At 46.8% G+C, this 12977-nt stretch overlaps 2 protein-coding genes across 4 annotated transcripts in view; one reads left to right on the forward strand and one right to left on the reverse strand.

Annotated features, from left to right (window-relative positions):
* The first annotated feature begins 772 nt into the window (after positions 1–772).
* LOC115415759 (proenkephalin-B-like) lies at positions 773–7757 on the forward strand. The gene is made up of 2 exons (XM_030129400.1): positions 773–1043; positions 6925–7757. The coding sequence occupies exons 1-2, from the start codon at positions 906–908 to the stop codon at positions 7534–7536; spliced, it is 750 nt and encodes a 249-aa protein (XP_029985260.1). The 5' UTR covers positions 773–905; the 3' UTR covers positions 7537–7757.
* Positions 7758–9955: 2198 nt separating this feature from the next.
* Positions 9956–12977, reverse strand: part of znf395b (zinc finger protein 395b) — a 15612-nt gene continuing 12590 nt past the window's right edge. For all 3 annotated transcript variants that reach the window (XM_030129397.1, XM_030129398.1, XM_030129399.1), the window contains 3 exons: positions 12240–12347; positions 11287–11396; positions 9956–11105 (listed from right to left, as the gene is read on the reverse strand). In XM_030129397.1, coding sequence (XP_029985257.1) covers positions 10994–11105; positions 11287–11396; positions 12240–12347 — 330 coding nt within the window. In that variant the 3' untranslated portion in view covers positions 9956–10993. The remainder of the gene's footprint in view (positions 11106–11286; positions 11397–12239; positions 12348–12977) is intronic.

Below are 12977 nucleotides of genomic sequence, written 5' to 3' on the forward strand. Positions count from 1 at the left end.
ACATTCATATGGGAGTCAAAGCAGGAGAGGGAATACTGTTGGAAATATAGTGTAGAAGCAGATGCTCCTCCAGTTAATCCACATCTGCACTTTTTTCAGTGGCTCCTCCCTCTGCAACAAATCGGTTCTTATTGTTCACTTTAAAGAGCCGTTCAAAAGACTCGACTCGTCCATGAACGTCACACCACAGCCTGGCTGAGTCAGGACAGATAACAGCTGTTAGATATCAGTGCGTAGTAATGCACCACATTTCACTGATGCTAACAGTAATGGCGTTCGAACGTTTCAAACAGGGATTCATTAGATTACCCGTTACTGGAAAATAATAACGGCGTTAGTAACGCTGTTATTTTTAACACTGATATTCCCAACACTGCAGACATCCACCAATCACAAACACTCTGAATTAGTTTGTCAAAGCAGACCACGCCCCCTGCACATGGAGGGAGTCACTGGGAACAACATTAAAACATAACTTGTGCGCACCCCATCCATCCATCCATCCATCCTCTCAGTACTGTGTCTCCTGGTTTCTTGCCTCACTTGTCCTCAGTCTTCCTCTTCCATACCTCATTGTCCACTTGTCTCTTGGTGTTGGTTGGACACTGTCCTTTCTCCACCTCTGACTGTCCGTCCATGTCCTGACAGTGTCCTCTGTCAATCTGAACAGGTGCACTCTTCCTTTGGTTCCTTCCTCATTCCTGGTCCTGTGTGTGCTTCCACTCTGCAGGCTGGACTCAGGTTTTGGCACCCCCCCCCCAGACTACTGTGGACCCTGCTGTTGGTTCTGGTACCTGCTGAGCTCCAGACGACTGTGGACCCTGGTACCTGCTGAGCTCCAGACTGCTGTTGGATCTGGTACCTGCTGAGCTCCAGGCGGCAGTGGCCTGTGGGCGTGCTGAACCATGAAGATCCCTGTGTGGTGCCTGGTGGTGCTGCTGCCATGCCTGTTCAGCCCTGGGCGTTCGGACTGCCAGGGCCAGTGTGTGGCCTGTGGTCTGATCCTGCAGCAGCAGCAGCTGCAGCAGACCTTCAACACCATGGTACGTGTGCATGACCGTCTGATGTGTGTGCACGACCGTCTGATGTGTGTGCACGACCGTCTGATGTGTGTGCACGACCGTCTGATGTGTGTGCACGACCGTCTGATGTGTGTGCACGACCGTCTGATGTGTGTGCACAACCGTCTGATGCTCGTTTCCACTACGTGGTACCGGCTTGACTCGACTCGACTCATCCATTTTGTGTTTCCATTATATAAAAGGACCTGGAATCTGGTACTGGTACTAGTTTTTTTGGTACCACCTCCATTGAGGTTCCAGGACTGGGGACCAGATACTAAAAGGCGCTGTGTAAACACTGCAGACCACTGCCAGTGTGTCCTAGGTCTTCCCTCAGGTCTCCTCCTGGTGGGACATGCCCAGAACACCTCCCCAGGGAGGAGTCCAGGAGGATCTGAACCAGATGTCTGATCCACCTCAGCTGGTTCCTCTGGATGTGGAGGAGCAGCGGCTCTACTCTAAGCTCCTCCCTGGTGACTGAGTTCATTCCCCTCTCCCTAAGGGCGGACCCACCCACCCTACGGAGGAAGCTCATTTGGACCACTTGCATCAGGTCCTTTGGGTCCTGACCCAAAGCTCATGATCATAGGTGAGGGTAGGAACATAGACCGAGCGGCTCAGCTCATCTCTTCTTCATATTTCCTGTCAAACCCTGACTCTGTCGGACCCAAAGGCTCTTTTTTTTTTCGTTTTTCAGTGTTTGTTGGAAGCTCCACCTGTTCGGTCCAAACCTGCGCTGACTCTGAACTCAAACTCATCTCATTTCCAAACACAGCGGAGGACGGCAGTGTAAAAATAGTCTGTCTATGAGCGGCGGCAGGTCGGACGTTTAATTCCACTGATAATGATGTGCACACAGACAGCTGAGACCGCCCCCAGGTTCTGATCGAACTGTGGAATAGAGTGGAGGTTCTGATGGAAGTCTATAATAGAGTGGTGCAGGTGGAACCATGAGCGCTGACTGACTCGTCTGCTCAGCTCAACAGACCCATTGTTTCCGACACACATACACACACACATACACACACATATGCCCCCCCCCCAAAATCCACTGGTGTGCCCATTTCATTTATGTGGATAATTAATTATCGTTGATGGGTTGTGGGTGGAACTCCCTGTGCTCTGGTTTTCTCACAACAATGTGATTTATCTGATTTGAACCAAACTGGAGCAGGAAATGGATTTGTGTGTGTGTGTGGGGGGGGGGGGGGGGAGTGTAAATGTGGTGCAGCTCAGTTCAGTTCAGGTGTGTTTACTGTGTCAGAGGAAAAGGATTATTATGGGTTCTGTCCATTTATGGACACTTCAGTGGAGTGAGTCAGCAGCTTCCACACAGACCTACTGTAGGAGTCTTTAAGGAGCCTTTAAGGAGTCTTTAAGGGTTAAAGGTGGACATTTGGGTCTTTAAGGGTTAAAGGACAAACCCCCTCCCATATCAAAACAGTTCATTTGTGAAACTCCTCATATCATTTCAACATCACAAACTTATCAAACAGAAATCTGATGGAAAATGTTCATTCCGTCAGAACAGACGTCAGTAACTGTGTGTCCTTCAGACTCAGTCTTCAGTTTCTTTTTAATTTGCTGCTGTCAATCATTCAGTAGAAGTGTATGTCACAATAATAAATGATGGACACCTGACTGGGATATGACGTTATGATTTTCCACATACACTACCGGTCCAATGTTTTAGACCAGCCCAGTTTGTTCCAGTTTTGTCTGTAAATTCCAGCAGTTCCAGTCCAATAAACAGCTGTAAATGGTTCAAAGGTCAGAGTGAACTGACAGAGGAAAAAAACAAAACAAAACAAAACGGTAAGGTTAAACAAAACTGAAAAATAAAAATAAAGTACATTTCAGAATTCTACAAAAAGGAGAACAAGAAATGGGTTAAAACTGAAAGCAGTTCTGCAGCAGTGGAGGTTGATCCAGTCTGGAAAGTTGGTGGTTCAATTCCTGCAGGTGTCCCAACGTTTGTGAATTCCTTCCACCCCCTGTGTCTGCAGAACAGGAGTGTGGAACACACTGTGGTACCAGACCCATGGAGCAGGACTGGAACAGGACTGGACTGAAGAAAGGAGTGTGGTACTGTAAAAATGGAAAAGAGGAAAAGGAATGAACCAGAGAAGAGAGACAGAGCATCAGAAGAGGGAAAAATGGAGGTGTGTCCTCCAGAGAAATGTCCAAGAAAGTCCAGGTGTCAGGAAGTCCAGTTTCCTTCAGCATCCAAAGGCACTGAAACTGGACTGGGACTACTGGAGACTGGAAGAAGGGCTGATGGACTGATCAAACCTGCAACTGGAAGTTGTTTTTCAAGCTGATTATTGGACTGGAACTGCTGGAATTTCAAGACAAAACTGGAAAAACTGGGCTGGTCGAAAACTTTGGACCAGTAGTGTACACTGAATGCAGCACAAACGTTAGCTCCATTAGCTCCTGTGACAGTCAGAGGTGAGGATGCCATCTCAGGGACAGAGGGACAGACCCCACGTGTTTAGGACTGGACCTACATCTGCATCTGAAGGATGACAGATAGAAAAGCCAAATCCAAACCCATTGTGTTTGGAACCAGTGTTGGAATGAACCGTTGAACCAGCACAGTCCACAGAGGTGGATCTGACCCATGTGTTTAAAACTGCACTAACAGGTCTGACACTGTTTAATGTGGGTCATGTATGAAATGTGCACATGACAGAACTGTATATGACTGTCCTCATCTGAATGAACTCAGACATATGTGGGCTAAAGTCTGGGACTCCAGGGGTTTGTTTTCTACCAGGACTCTGGATCTCCATGTCCATCTGTTCCTCTAAACAGGGGCTGTCCAGTCCTGGTCCTGGAGGGCCGCTGTCCTGCATGTTGTACATGCTTCCTGTTCCATCACACCTGAAGGTCAGTATTAGGCTTCTGCAGAGCTGCATGATCAGCTGATCCTCTCAACCAGGGGCTCGTTTCTGCACTAGTTTGTTAAATCGTTAAGCCCAGCGCAATGCAAAATGTGTCCATTTAACGTATTTTGTGCTATTCCGCTTCTGGGCTCGCTCTTTGTTCGTTAACAACTAACGCAACACAAAATGCATTTGTGTGTTCGTTAAGTCCAATGCGACACAAAATGCTCTATCCCGTTTCTGGGCTAGTTGGTTCAAAGTGTGCGCTTGCCCAGTTCCTCGTTAAAGAGCTGATTTTAACGCAGACCTCAGAGGTCCACATTAGAAGGAGGACGTATTCTGTGGCTTCATTTCACTTTGTTTCTGTCATGGATTTCCTTTGAAATATTTTTTACATTTGAAAAAGAAGATTTTTAACAGTTTAACAAAATCTTTAATGATATCAGATTTTTCCCATGGACATTTATAGGATTATATTTGTGCCAGTTTCTTGAGCGAGCAATGATAGATTCTGAGCACACAATTAGAGATTTTGAGCACATAAAAATATATTTTTGCAAGCACATCAATTATATTTCAAAAAGGAATCACACTTGAGCAAACAAAAATTGATATTGTGCTCCATAAATGCGTTTGCGTGTTAGTTTTACTCATAATGTTCTCTCACAAATTCTTTCCGTGGCGCACAAACAGAGCGCTGCGCTCGCTCACTTTCCCCTTCCCTCTCTCACTCAACCTCCCTTCTCCCTGTGCGCTCAGGTTGTCATGTCCGCACGCTCAACTTGACACACACGTTACAATTGTGCCACAAAACCAACCAATCGGAGAGCTTGCGGAAGTACACTCTGACTGGCTGTTCGCTCTCCAATTAGCTCGCTAGTTACATTTACCCCCCAAAAAAAAGCGCTCAATGAGACAGACACGGACCGGAAGAGGAGGAATTGATTCTACACAAACTTCAGCCAGTATTTATTATTATTATTATGTTTATTGTCTCGGGTAAATGTAACTAGCGAGCTAATTGGAGAGCGAACAGCCAATCAGAGTGTACTTCCGCAAGCTCTCCGATTGGTTGGTTTTGTGGCACAATTGTAACGTGTGTGTCAAGTTGAGCGTGCGGACACGACAACCTGAGCGCGCAGGGAGAGGGAGGTTGAGCGAGAGAGGGAAGGGGAAAGTGAGCGAGCGCAGCGCTCTGTTTGTGCGCCACGGAAAGAATTTGTGAGAGAACATTATGAGTAAAACTAACACGCAAACGCATTTATGGAGCACAATATTGATTTTTTTTTTGCTCAAGCATAATTTCTTTTTGAAATAGAATTGATATGCTTGCAAAATATATTTTTATGTGCTCAAAATCTCTAATTGTGTGCTCAGAATCTATCATTGCTCGCTCAAGAAACTGGCACAAATATAATTCCATAGTCATTTAGCCCCGATAAAAATGAATTTACCGAGTGAGGGCTGATCCGCTCACTGAATTTTATTCTCAGAAATGGATTTTGCGTTCGTTAAGCCTCTGCATTCGCTGACCCATCGTTAGCTCAATATTTGCACTGAAGGGCGCGCAAACGGCTGTGATCGCTGTTGAACCCAGAAACGAGCCCCAGGTGTTTGGAAGAGGGAACCATCTGAAACATACAGGACACTGGCCCTCCAGGACCAGGACTGGACCAGGACCCCTGCTCTAAACTCCACTAAACTCCTGTTTCAGCAGTTCCAGGTCGGACCACCGACTGTCTATGTGGACACTTCACTGACTTCTGCAAACTTTAGCTCCGCCCCTTCCTTGTGTGGTACTTCTGTAAACTTTAGCTCCACCCCTTCCCTGTGTGTTACTTCTGGACACTTTAGCTCCGCCCTTTCCTTGTGTGTTACTTCTGTAAATTTTAGCTCCACCCCTTCCTTGTGTGTTACTTCTGTACACTTTAGCTCCGCCCCTTCCTTGTGTGTTACTTCTGTAAACTTTAGCTCCGCCCCTTCCTTGTGTGTTACTTCTGTAAATTTTAGCTCCGCTCCTTCCTTGTGTGTTACTTCTGTAAATTTTAGCTCCGCCCCTTCCTTGTGTGTTTCTTCTGTACACTTTAGCTCCACCCCTTCCTTGTGTGTTACTTCTGTACACTTTAGCTCCGCCCCTTCCTTGTGTGTTACTTCTGTAAACTTTAGCTCCGCCCCTTCCTTGTGTGTTACTTCTGTAAATTTTAGCTCCGCTCCTTCCTTGTGTGTTACTTCTGTAAACTTTAGCTCCGCCCTTTCCTTGTGTGTTACTTCTGTACACTTTAGCTCCGCCCTTTCCTTGTGTGTTACTTCTGTACACTTTAGCTCCGCCCCTTCCTTGTGTGTTACTTCTGTAAACTTTAGCTCCGCCCCTTCCTTGTGTGTTACTTCTGGACACTTTAGCTCCGCCCTTTCCTTGTGTGTTACTTCTGTAAATTTTAGCTCCGCCCCTTCCTTGTGTGTTTCTTCTGTACACTTTAGCTCCGCCCCTTCCCTGTGTGTTACTTCTGTAAACTTTAGCTCCGCCCCTTCCTTGTGTGGTACTTCTGTAAACTTTAGTTCCGCCCCTTCCTTGTGTGTTACTTCTGTAAACTTTAGCTCCGCCCCTTCCTTGTGTGTTACTTCTGTAAACTTTAGCTCCGCCCTTTCCTTGTGTGTTACTTCTGTACACTTTAGCTCCGCCCCTTCCTTGTGTGTTACTTCTGTACACTTTAGCTCCGCCCTTTCCTTGTGTGTTACTTCTGTAAATTTTAGCTCCACCCCTTCCTTGTGTGTTTCTTCTGTACACTTTAGCTCCGCCCCTTCCTTGTGTGTTTCTTCTGTACACTTTAGCTCCACCCCTTCCTTGTGTGTTTCTTCTGTACACTTTAGCTCCGCCCCTTCCTTGTGTGTTACTTCTGTAAACTTTAGTTCCGCCCCTTCCTTGTGTGTTACTTCTGTAAACTTTAGCTCCACCCCTTCCTTGTGTGTTTTTGCAGGTGTGTTTGCTGGAGTGTGAGGGTCATGTGACCTCGTCCCTCACATGGGAGGTGTGCAAACGGGCGGTCCGACCTTCATTCCTGTTCAAGAGAGACGGAGAGCAGGTGGACGTGACCTCAGAGGGGGAGGAGCTACTGCAGGAGGGGGAGGAGCTGCTACAGGAGGAGGAGGGGCCGTCTGAGCAGCTGGGATCCTCTGAGGAGGGTCTGGGTCTGGGTCTGGGTCCTGGTCTGGATCTGGGTCTGAGTCTGGATGGGGACAGGAAGCCCAGGGACGACTGGAACGCAGAGACCGAAGAGGACGAGGACGGCGTCTCCGAGGACGGCGTCTCCGAGGCGGTGGCGTTGTCCAAGCGCTTCGGGGGCTTCCAGAGGGGGCGCCACGGCTACAGGAAGCTGATGGGCGGCGCCCCGCCTGTCCGGGCCCTGCAGAAGCGCTACGGCGGCTTCATAGGAGTGCGGAAATCAGCGCGTAAATGGAACAGTCAGAAACGGGTGAACCAGCTGCTGCGGCAGTACCTGGGCCTGAGGAGCAGCCGCAGCGGCGCCAGGTTCAACGGCGGCGGAGGCGGAGCCAGCGCCGGTAGGGCATGGAGGCGGAACCAGCTGTAACAGCGACACCCTTTGTCCATATGTCCATCCCACCGGTACCGCAGCCAATCAGCTGCCAGTCCAGTTTGAACAGTTACATGACCATGTCCATCTTAAGGACCTGCCCCCAGGACTGTATGACTGTCATGTCCTCCATGTTTACACACATCATGTCCAATAAAAGGATTACAGACGAGCAGTGAACGCACTTCTGTGTGGTGGTAGAAGGAGGTGGAGCACAGCTGACATGTGACCACAAACGCACTTTTGCATGTGTGGGCGGGACTTAGGGATGGGAATCCAGAACCGGTTCTTTCTGAGAACTGGAGGAATTAGTAAAGAGTCTGTAGTTTTACTTTCACTGTACGCCCCCCCAAACCAGGCCTGGCATCATCTGTTGTTACCTCCACTAGGAGGTATTGTGATCATTTTGCTGTTTGTTTGTTTTCATCTTCAGTGTAAAACTCTTCCACCCATCTTTCCCAGATCTTCCCCACAGATAGGCCTAGGCCCTGGGACCAACCCAGTCCATTTTGGTCCCAGTAGGACAAAGTTCAATGTCACAGCAAGGTCACAACATCTACAGTTTTCCATCTGTCATCGAGACATTTTCCAAAATTCTAAACGACTCTGATTCTCCTCCAATTGGATCCACCTGTAGCTTAGAACAATCTCTTGTATCTGGAACTAAATTGTCCACATCCACTGTGGAATGTGGACTCTGTGGACATTTACACTGAACATTGAAATAGTGGATCCACACATGCACCCCAGGTTCTTGGTGTTTGGTGGAGGTTTGTGTTCTTTGAACACTTGTTCTTATTTGTTCATACTGTATATGTTGTCTTTTCTGTGCAGATGGAAATATAACAGACAGTTCATGCAAACACACCTGTTTGGACTCTTTTATTTCCTCACCCAATGAGAATCCATAAGAGAATCGGATCAATTGATAAAATTGATAATGGAATCAGAATGGTTAAATTCTTATCTTATTCCCATCCCTAGCAGGACTTCAGTCGTGTCTTCTGTCCTTTTTTTGGACTGTGGTGTTTGTGTCCAACTGAAGGACTTGTGTCTCAACAGGAAAAGGACAAATTTACCAGTTTGTCTGGAACAACGACATATTACAACCACAAAAAAAACAACCCCCCCCCCCCCCCCCCCCCCCAAAAAAAAAAAAAACACCTGTCACTACCTGAAGAAAGTTGGAAAATATAGAGATAAAACCTGTAATTTTATGACAAAAGTTGAATTCAAAAAGACTCGTAAGTTTATGAAATAAAGTTGTGACTCTTTTAGTCTTTGACTTTATTCTGATCAAATTACAGGTTTTATCTGGACATTTTCCTTTGACTTTCTTCTGGTTTCTGGTGGTTTGACAGGTGTTTGTATGTTCGTATGCGGTGCTAATACACTTATTAATATGCCGCCGTAGTCTTGAACTAAACTGGAAAAGCAGAGTGTACGGATGAACGTCCTTCTGTAAGTGGACCAACACTGCCCTCTAGTGCGGAGCTGTGGGAGGGGCTCTGGATGGAGATAGAATAATATATAATTATAACATTATTATTATAATATATATAATAACAAAATTATTACTATAATTATATTATTATTATAATCCACAATTTGTTTTCCTCTGCAAATAAATTATTGTAAAATGGCCTGAAATTAATTCACTTCAAATATTATAAAAGCAGACAAACTGCGACGGTAGTGACAGGAGGCTGAAACCTGCCTGGCTCAATGGGTGTGTGTTGGACCATGGGATGGGAAGGACGTCCTGGTGGGTCTGGTCCTGCTGATACCGGTCCTGCTGATACCGGTCCTGGTGGTTTCAGTCCTGGTGGATCCAGTCCAGTGGGCCACTGTCTGTACATGCAGAAGGGTGTGGTCAGCTGTGGTCAGTGTGGTCAGCTGTAGTCAGCTGTGGTCAGTGAAGTCCAGATGAAGGTTCTGTTCAGTTCAGATTCCTGGTTTTACTTCTTTTGTCGTGTGTTGAACGTCTGTACAGTCAAACTGTGTGTGTGTGTGTGTGGGCAGTAACACAACAGTCTGAACACGTGTGTGTGTGTGTGTGTGTGGGCAGTAACACAACAGTCTGAACACGTGTGTGTGTGCGTGTGTGTGTGTGTGGGCAGTAACACAACAGTCTGAACGTGTGTGTGTGTGTGTGGGCAGTAACACAACAGTCTGAACACGTGTGTGTGTGTGTGTGTTTGTGTTTTAAACATGTAAACATGGACATTAGTGAAGATCGGACCGTTTTGCGCCATGTGACCCATTCCACTGTAACTGAGACTGCATCAAATGTACAAAGAACAATAAACTAGTTTGGGATTTCTATGGTCCACTGTCATCTGCACAAAACACACACAAACACACACAAACATACTCACACACACAAACATACTCACATACACACAAACCCACCCCGTCCAGTACTCAGTGCCTTTTATTTAATGTGTTTGACAGTTTAGTTCCTTTTATTTATTGCTGTTCCAAACTCTGTCCCTAAAGCTCCTCCCACTGCCACGCCTCCACTGCCATGCCTCCACTGCCTCACATCAAACTGCTATCATGCGACAGGAAGGAAGTCCTCTGTCCAGTGTCCACTGTCCAGTGTCCACTCTCCACTGTCCAGTGTCCAGCACATGGAAGAAATTTGGTGGAGTCCAACCAAACGGAGCTTATTCTGTGAGAGAGTTTATCCAACCAAGAGCAGAAAAAAAAACAGGACAATCCAAAAAAGAACCAAACCCCCCCCCCCTCAAAAAAAACAAAAAAACAATTGATCAAAAAACAGAACCAAAAAAAAAAAACCCCAGGATGATCCACGAAAGAACCCAGAGTCAGCCCTGACACATGAGCAGAACAAAATGATAGAAAACACTCCAACGGAACTGAAAGGAAAACATAGAAAGTACATTAGAACCACCGTGGAACCACCATAGAACCACTGTGGAACCACCATAGAACCATGGTGGAACCACTGTGGAACAGCTGTGGAACCACCGTAGAACCACCGTGGAACCACTGTGGAACCATCATTGAACCACTGTGGAACCACCGTAGAACCACTGTGGAACCACCGTAGAACCACCGTAGAACCACTGGAAGAGAAGGTCAGAAGAACCTGACATCACAGGAGCAGATGAGTCCAGTGGAGAACAGAGCAGCTCTGGAGAAAGGAGGAGCACATGGTCACATGGTCAACATCAGTCCAAAGGTGGAGGGTCAGGGGTCAGAGGTCAGGGGGTCAGAGGTCAGAGCGTCAGGGGGTCAGAACACACCACAGTCCACGTGCATTCCTTTAGGAAAGAATCTAAACAAGAACAAAGTAAAAAACAAAACCCATGTGGGAACAGTCCAGTTGTTTCTCTATGGCTCTCAGGCCCTGGTTTAAACAGTCCATCCTCTGTTTGATTCAAGTCTGTTGGTCCTCGTCCACTCGTCCACCTCTGTGTGTCTGTTTTCAGTCGGGGAATCGCTGACAGGCTTTTTTCCATCGACAGGCTGTACACCACTGGTCCTTCTGCTCCAGCCCGTAGACTTTACGACACTTCTTAGCCTCACCACGAGCCTTCCTGTGGACACAAGAGGACACAAACCCTTAAACCACTAACCCTTAGACACCCTTAACTGTCCTCCTTTAACCCTTACAGACCCAAACGTCCACCTTTAACCCTTACAGACCCTTACCTGTCCCTCTTTAACCCTTAAAAACCCTTAACTGTCCTCCTTTAACCCTTACAGTTGTCATAGTACCTGTATGAACAGTGGTTCCGTGTCGGTGATGCTGCGTTCACTGTCGTCAGTCGGTTCTGTTGAAGCCACTGTTCGCCAACGCTGACAGAGCGAAAGCGAGCTTTGGTCACCTGACCAGGAAGACACAAGGACATCAGTGAAAACGGAGGGGGGAGGGGCTCTGGGTACCCCCCCACCAGAGGAGGGAGGGGCTCTGTGTACACCCCCACCGGAGGAGGGAGGGGCTCTGTGTACTCCTCCCCCGACCACCGAACCTCTGATCAGTATGGGATTACTATTGATCATGTCAACAGTCTAATCTGATGTGTTTGATCTGATACCAGCAGTAATCTGATTCCATTCAATCAGATTACCAGCCCTGGGTCAGACCCACACAGGTTCATGTGGTTTATTTAGTTCAGTTCCATCTGAAAAACTGAAGTGAGGCAGGACCATGACTACGAACGTCCAAACTGTGACAGAAATCTGATCACAGACTGGAGCGACTAAACCGGGGTTTCGGATGATCGCATTTATTCAGATCTGATTACTATAATGATCCGATTACTGACAGATACTGGACTGTTATGTTCATGTAAACAGACTCAGTAACTATAACCCCCTAAAAACTGTCAGGATCACATAGATCAGATCAGATCAGATCCGATCAGATTAGATCAGATCAAATCAGATTAGATCAAATCAGATTAGATCAGATCAAATGAGATCAGATTAGATTAGATCAGATTAAATCACATTAGATCAGATTAGATTAGATCAAATCAGATTAGATTGTATTAGATCAGATCAGATTAGTTTAGATCAGATTAGATTACATCAGATCAGATTAGATCAAATTAGATTAGATCAGATTAAATCAGATTAGATCAGATCAGATCAGATCAGTGGTCCTATGGTATATTCTCTGGGTGTCTTTAGTCCAGATGGTGTCCATGTGAGGACAGAGGACCTACCGGAGGGTTACTGTGGCAGGACACAGATGTGGAGACGCTCCATCCGTGGACACTGGGGCTTCTGGAACCCACTGGGACCGGGACTGGGACCTGGACCGGACTGCAGGCCTGAGGAGACAAGGGGGACATTAGGATCCTAGGTCTGCAGGACCAGAAGGGACTGGGACCGTGGTACTGAGCAGTGATACGTGGTCTACGCAGACCTGGTCTGGTACTCATACAAACCCCCAGACCAGGTCTACGTAGACCTGGTCTGGTACTCATACAGACCCCCATCTATGAGAGGAACCAGGTGTGAAGAACCTGTGGACACAGTGGAGGTCTGAGTCCGTCTCAGATCAGTGGTCTCTAACGTCCACAGACTGTCCTGGTCTGGAAGGAACAGGGTCACTGGTTTCACTGGGATCATTATATTAAATGGGTTTACATTTGACGAATGTTTATGTTTGAAATAAAATATAGAAAAATAAACTTCAACATCATTAGAACATCATTGAACATCATTAGATAGACAAAAACAAAAACAAAGGAAGACCAAGAGGACAAGACAGGTCCAGCCCAGTTCAGGTAAACCTGGGTTGAATGTGGAACCAGCACTTCAATGAGTTTGACACCCACAATTTACAGAGTGGTGTGTGTGTGTGTGTGTGTGTGTGTGTATGTGTGTGTGTGTGTGTGTGTGTGTGCGGGGCGATCGAGCCCACAGCCTCCTCTCTCACTGTCACAAAGCGTCCATTT

This window comes from Sphaeramia orbicularis, unplaced genomic scaffold, assembly GCF_902148855.1.
Source record: "Sphaeramia orbicularis unplaced genomic scaffold, fSphaOr1.1, whole genome shotgun sequence".
NCBI classification, from domain to species: Eukaryota; Metazoa; Chordata; class Actinopteri; order Kurtiformes; family Apogonidae; genus Sphaeramia; species Sphaeramia orbicularis.

Coding starts and splice junctions, on each gene's coding strand:
- LOC115415759 (XM_030129400.1), top strand. CDS start 906: ATGAAGATCCCTGTGTGGTGCCTGGTGGTGCTGCTGCCATGCCTGTTC. Junction 1,044..6,924: donor AGCAGACCTTCAACACCATG/GTACGTGTGCAT, acceptor GTGTTTTTGCAG/GTGTGTTTGCTGGAGTGTGA.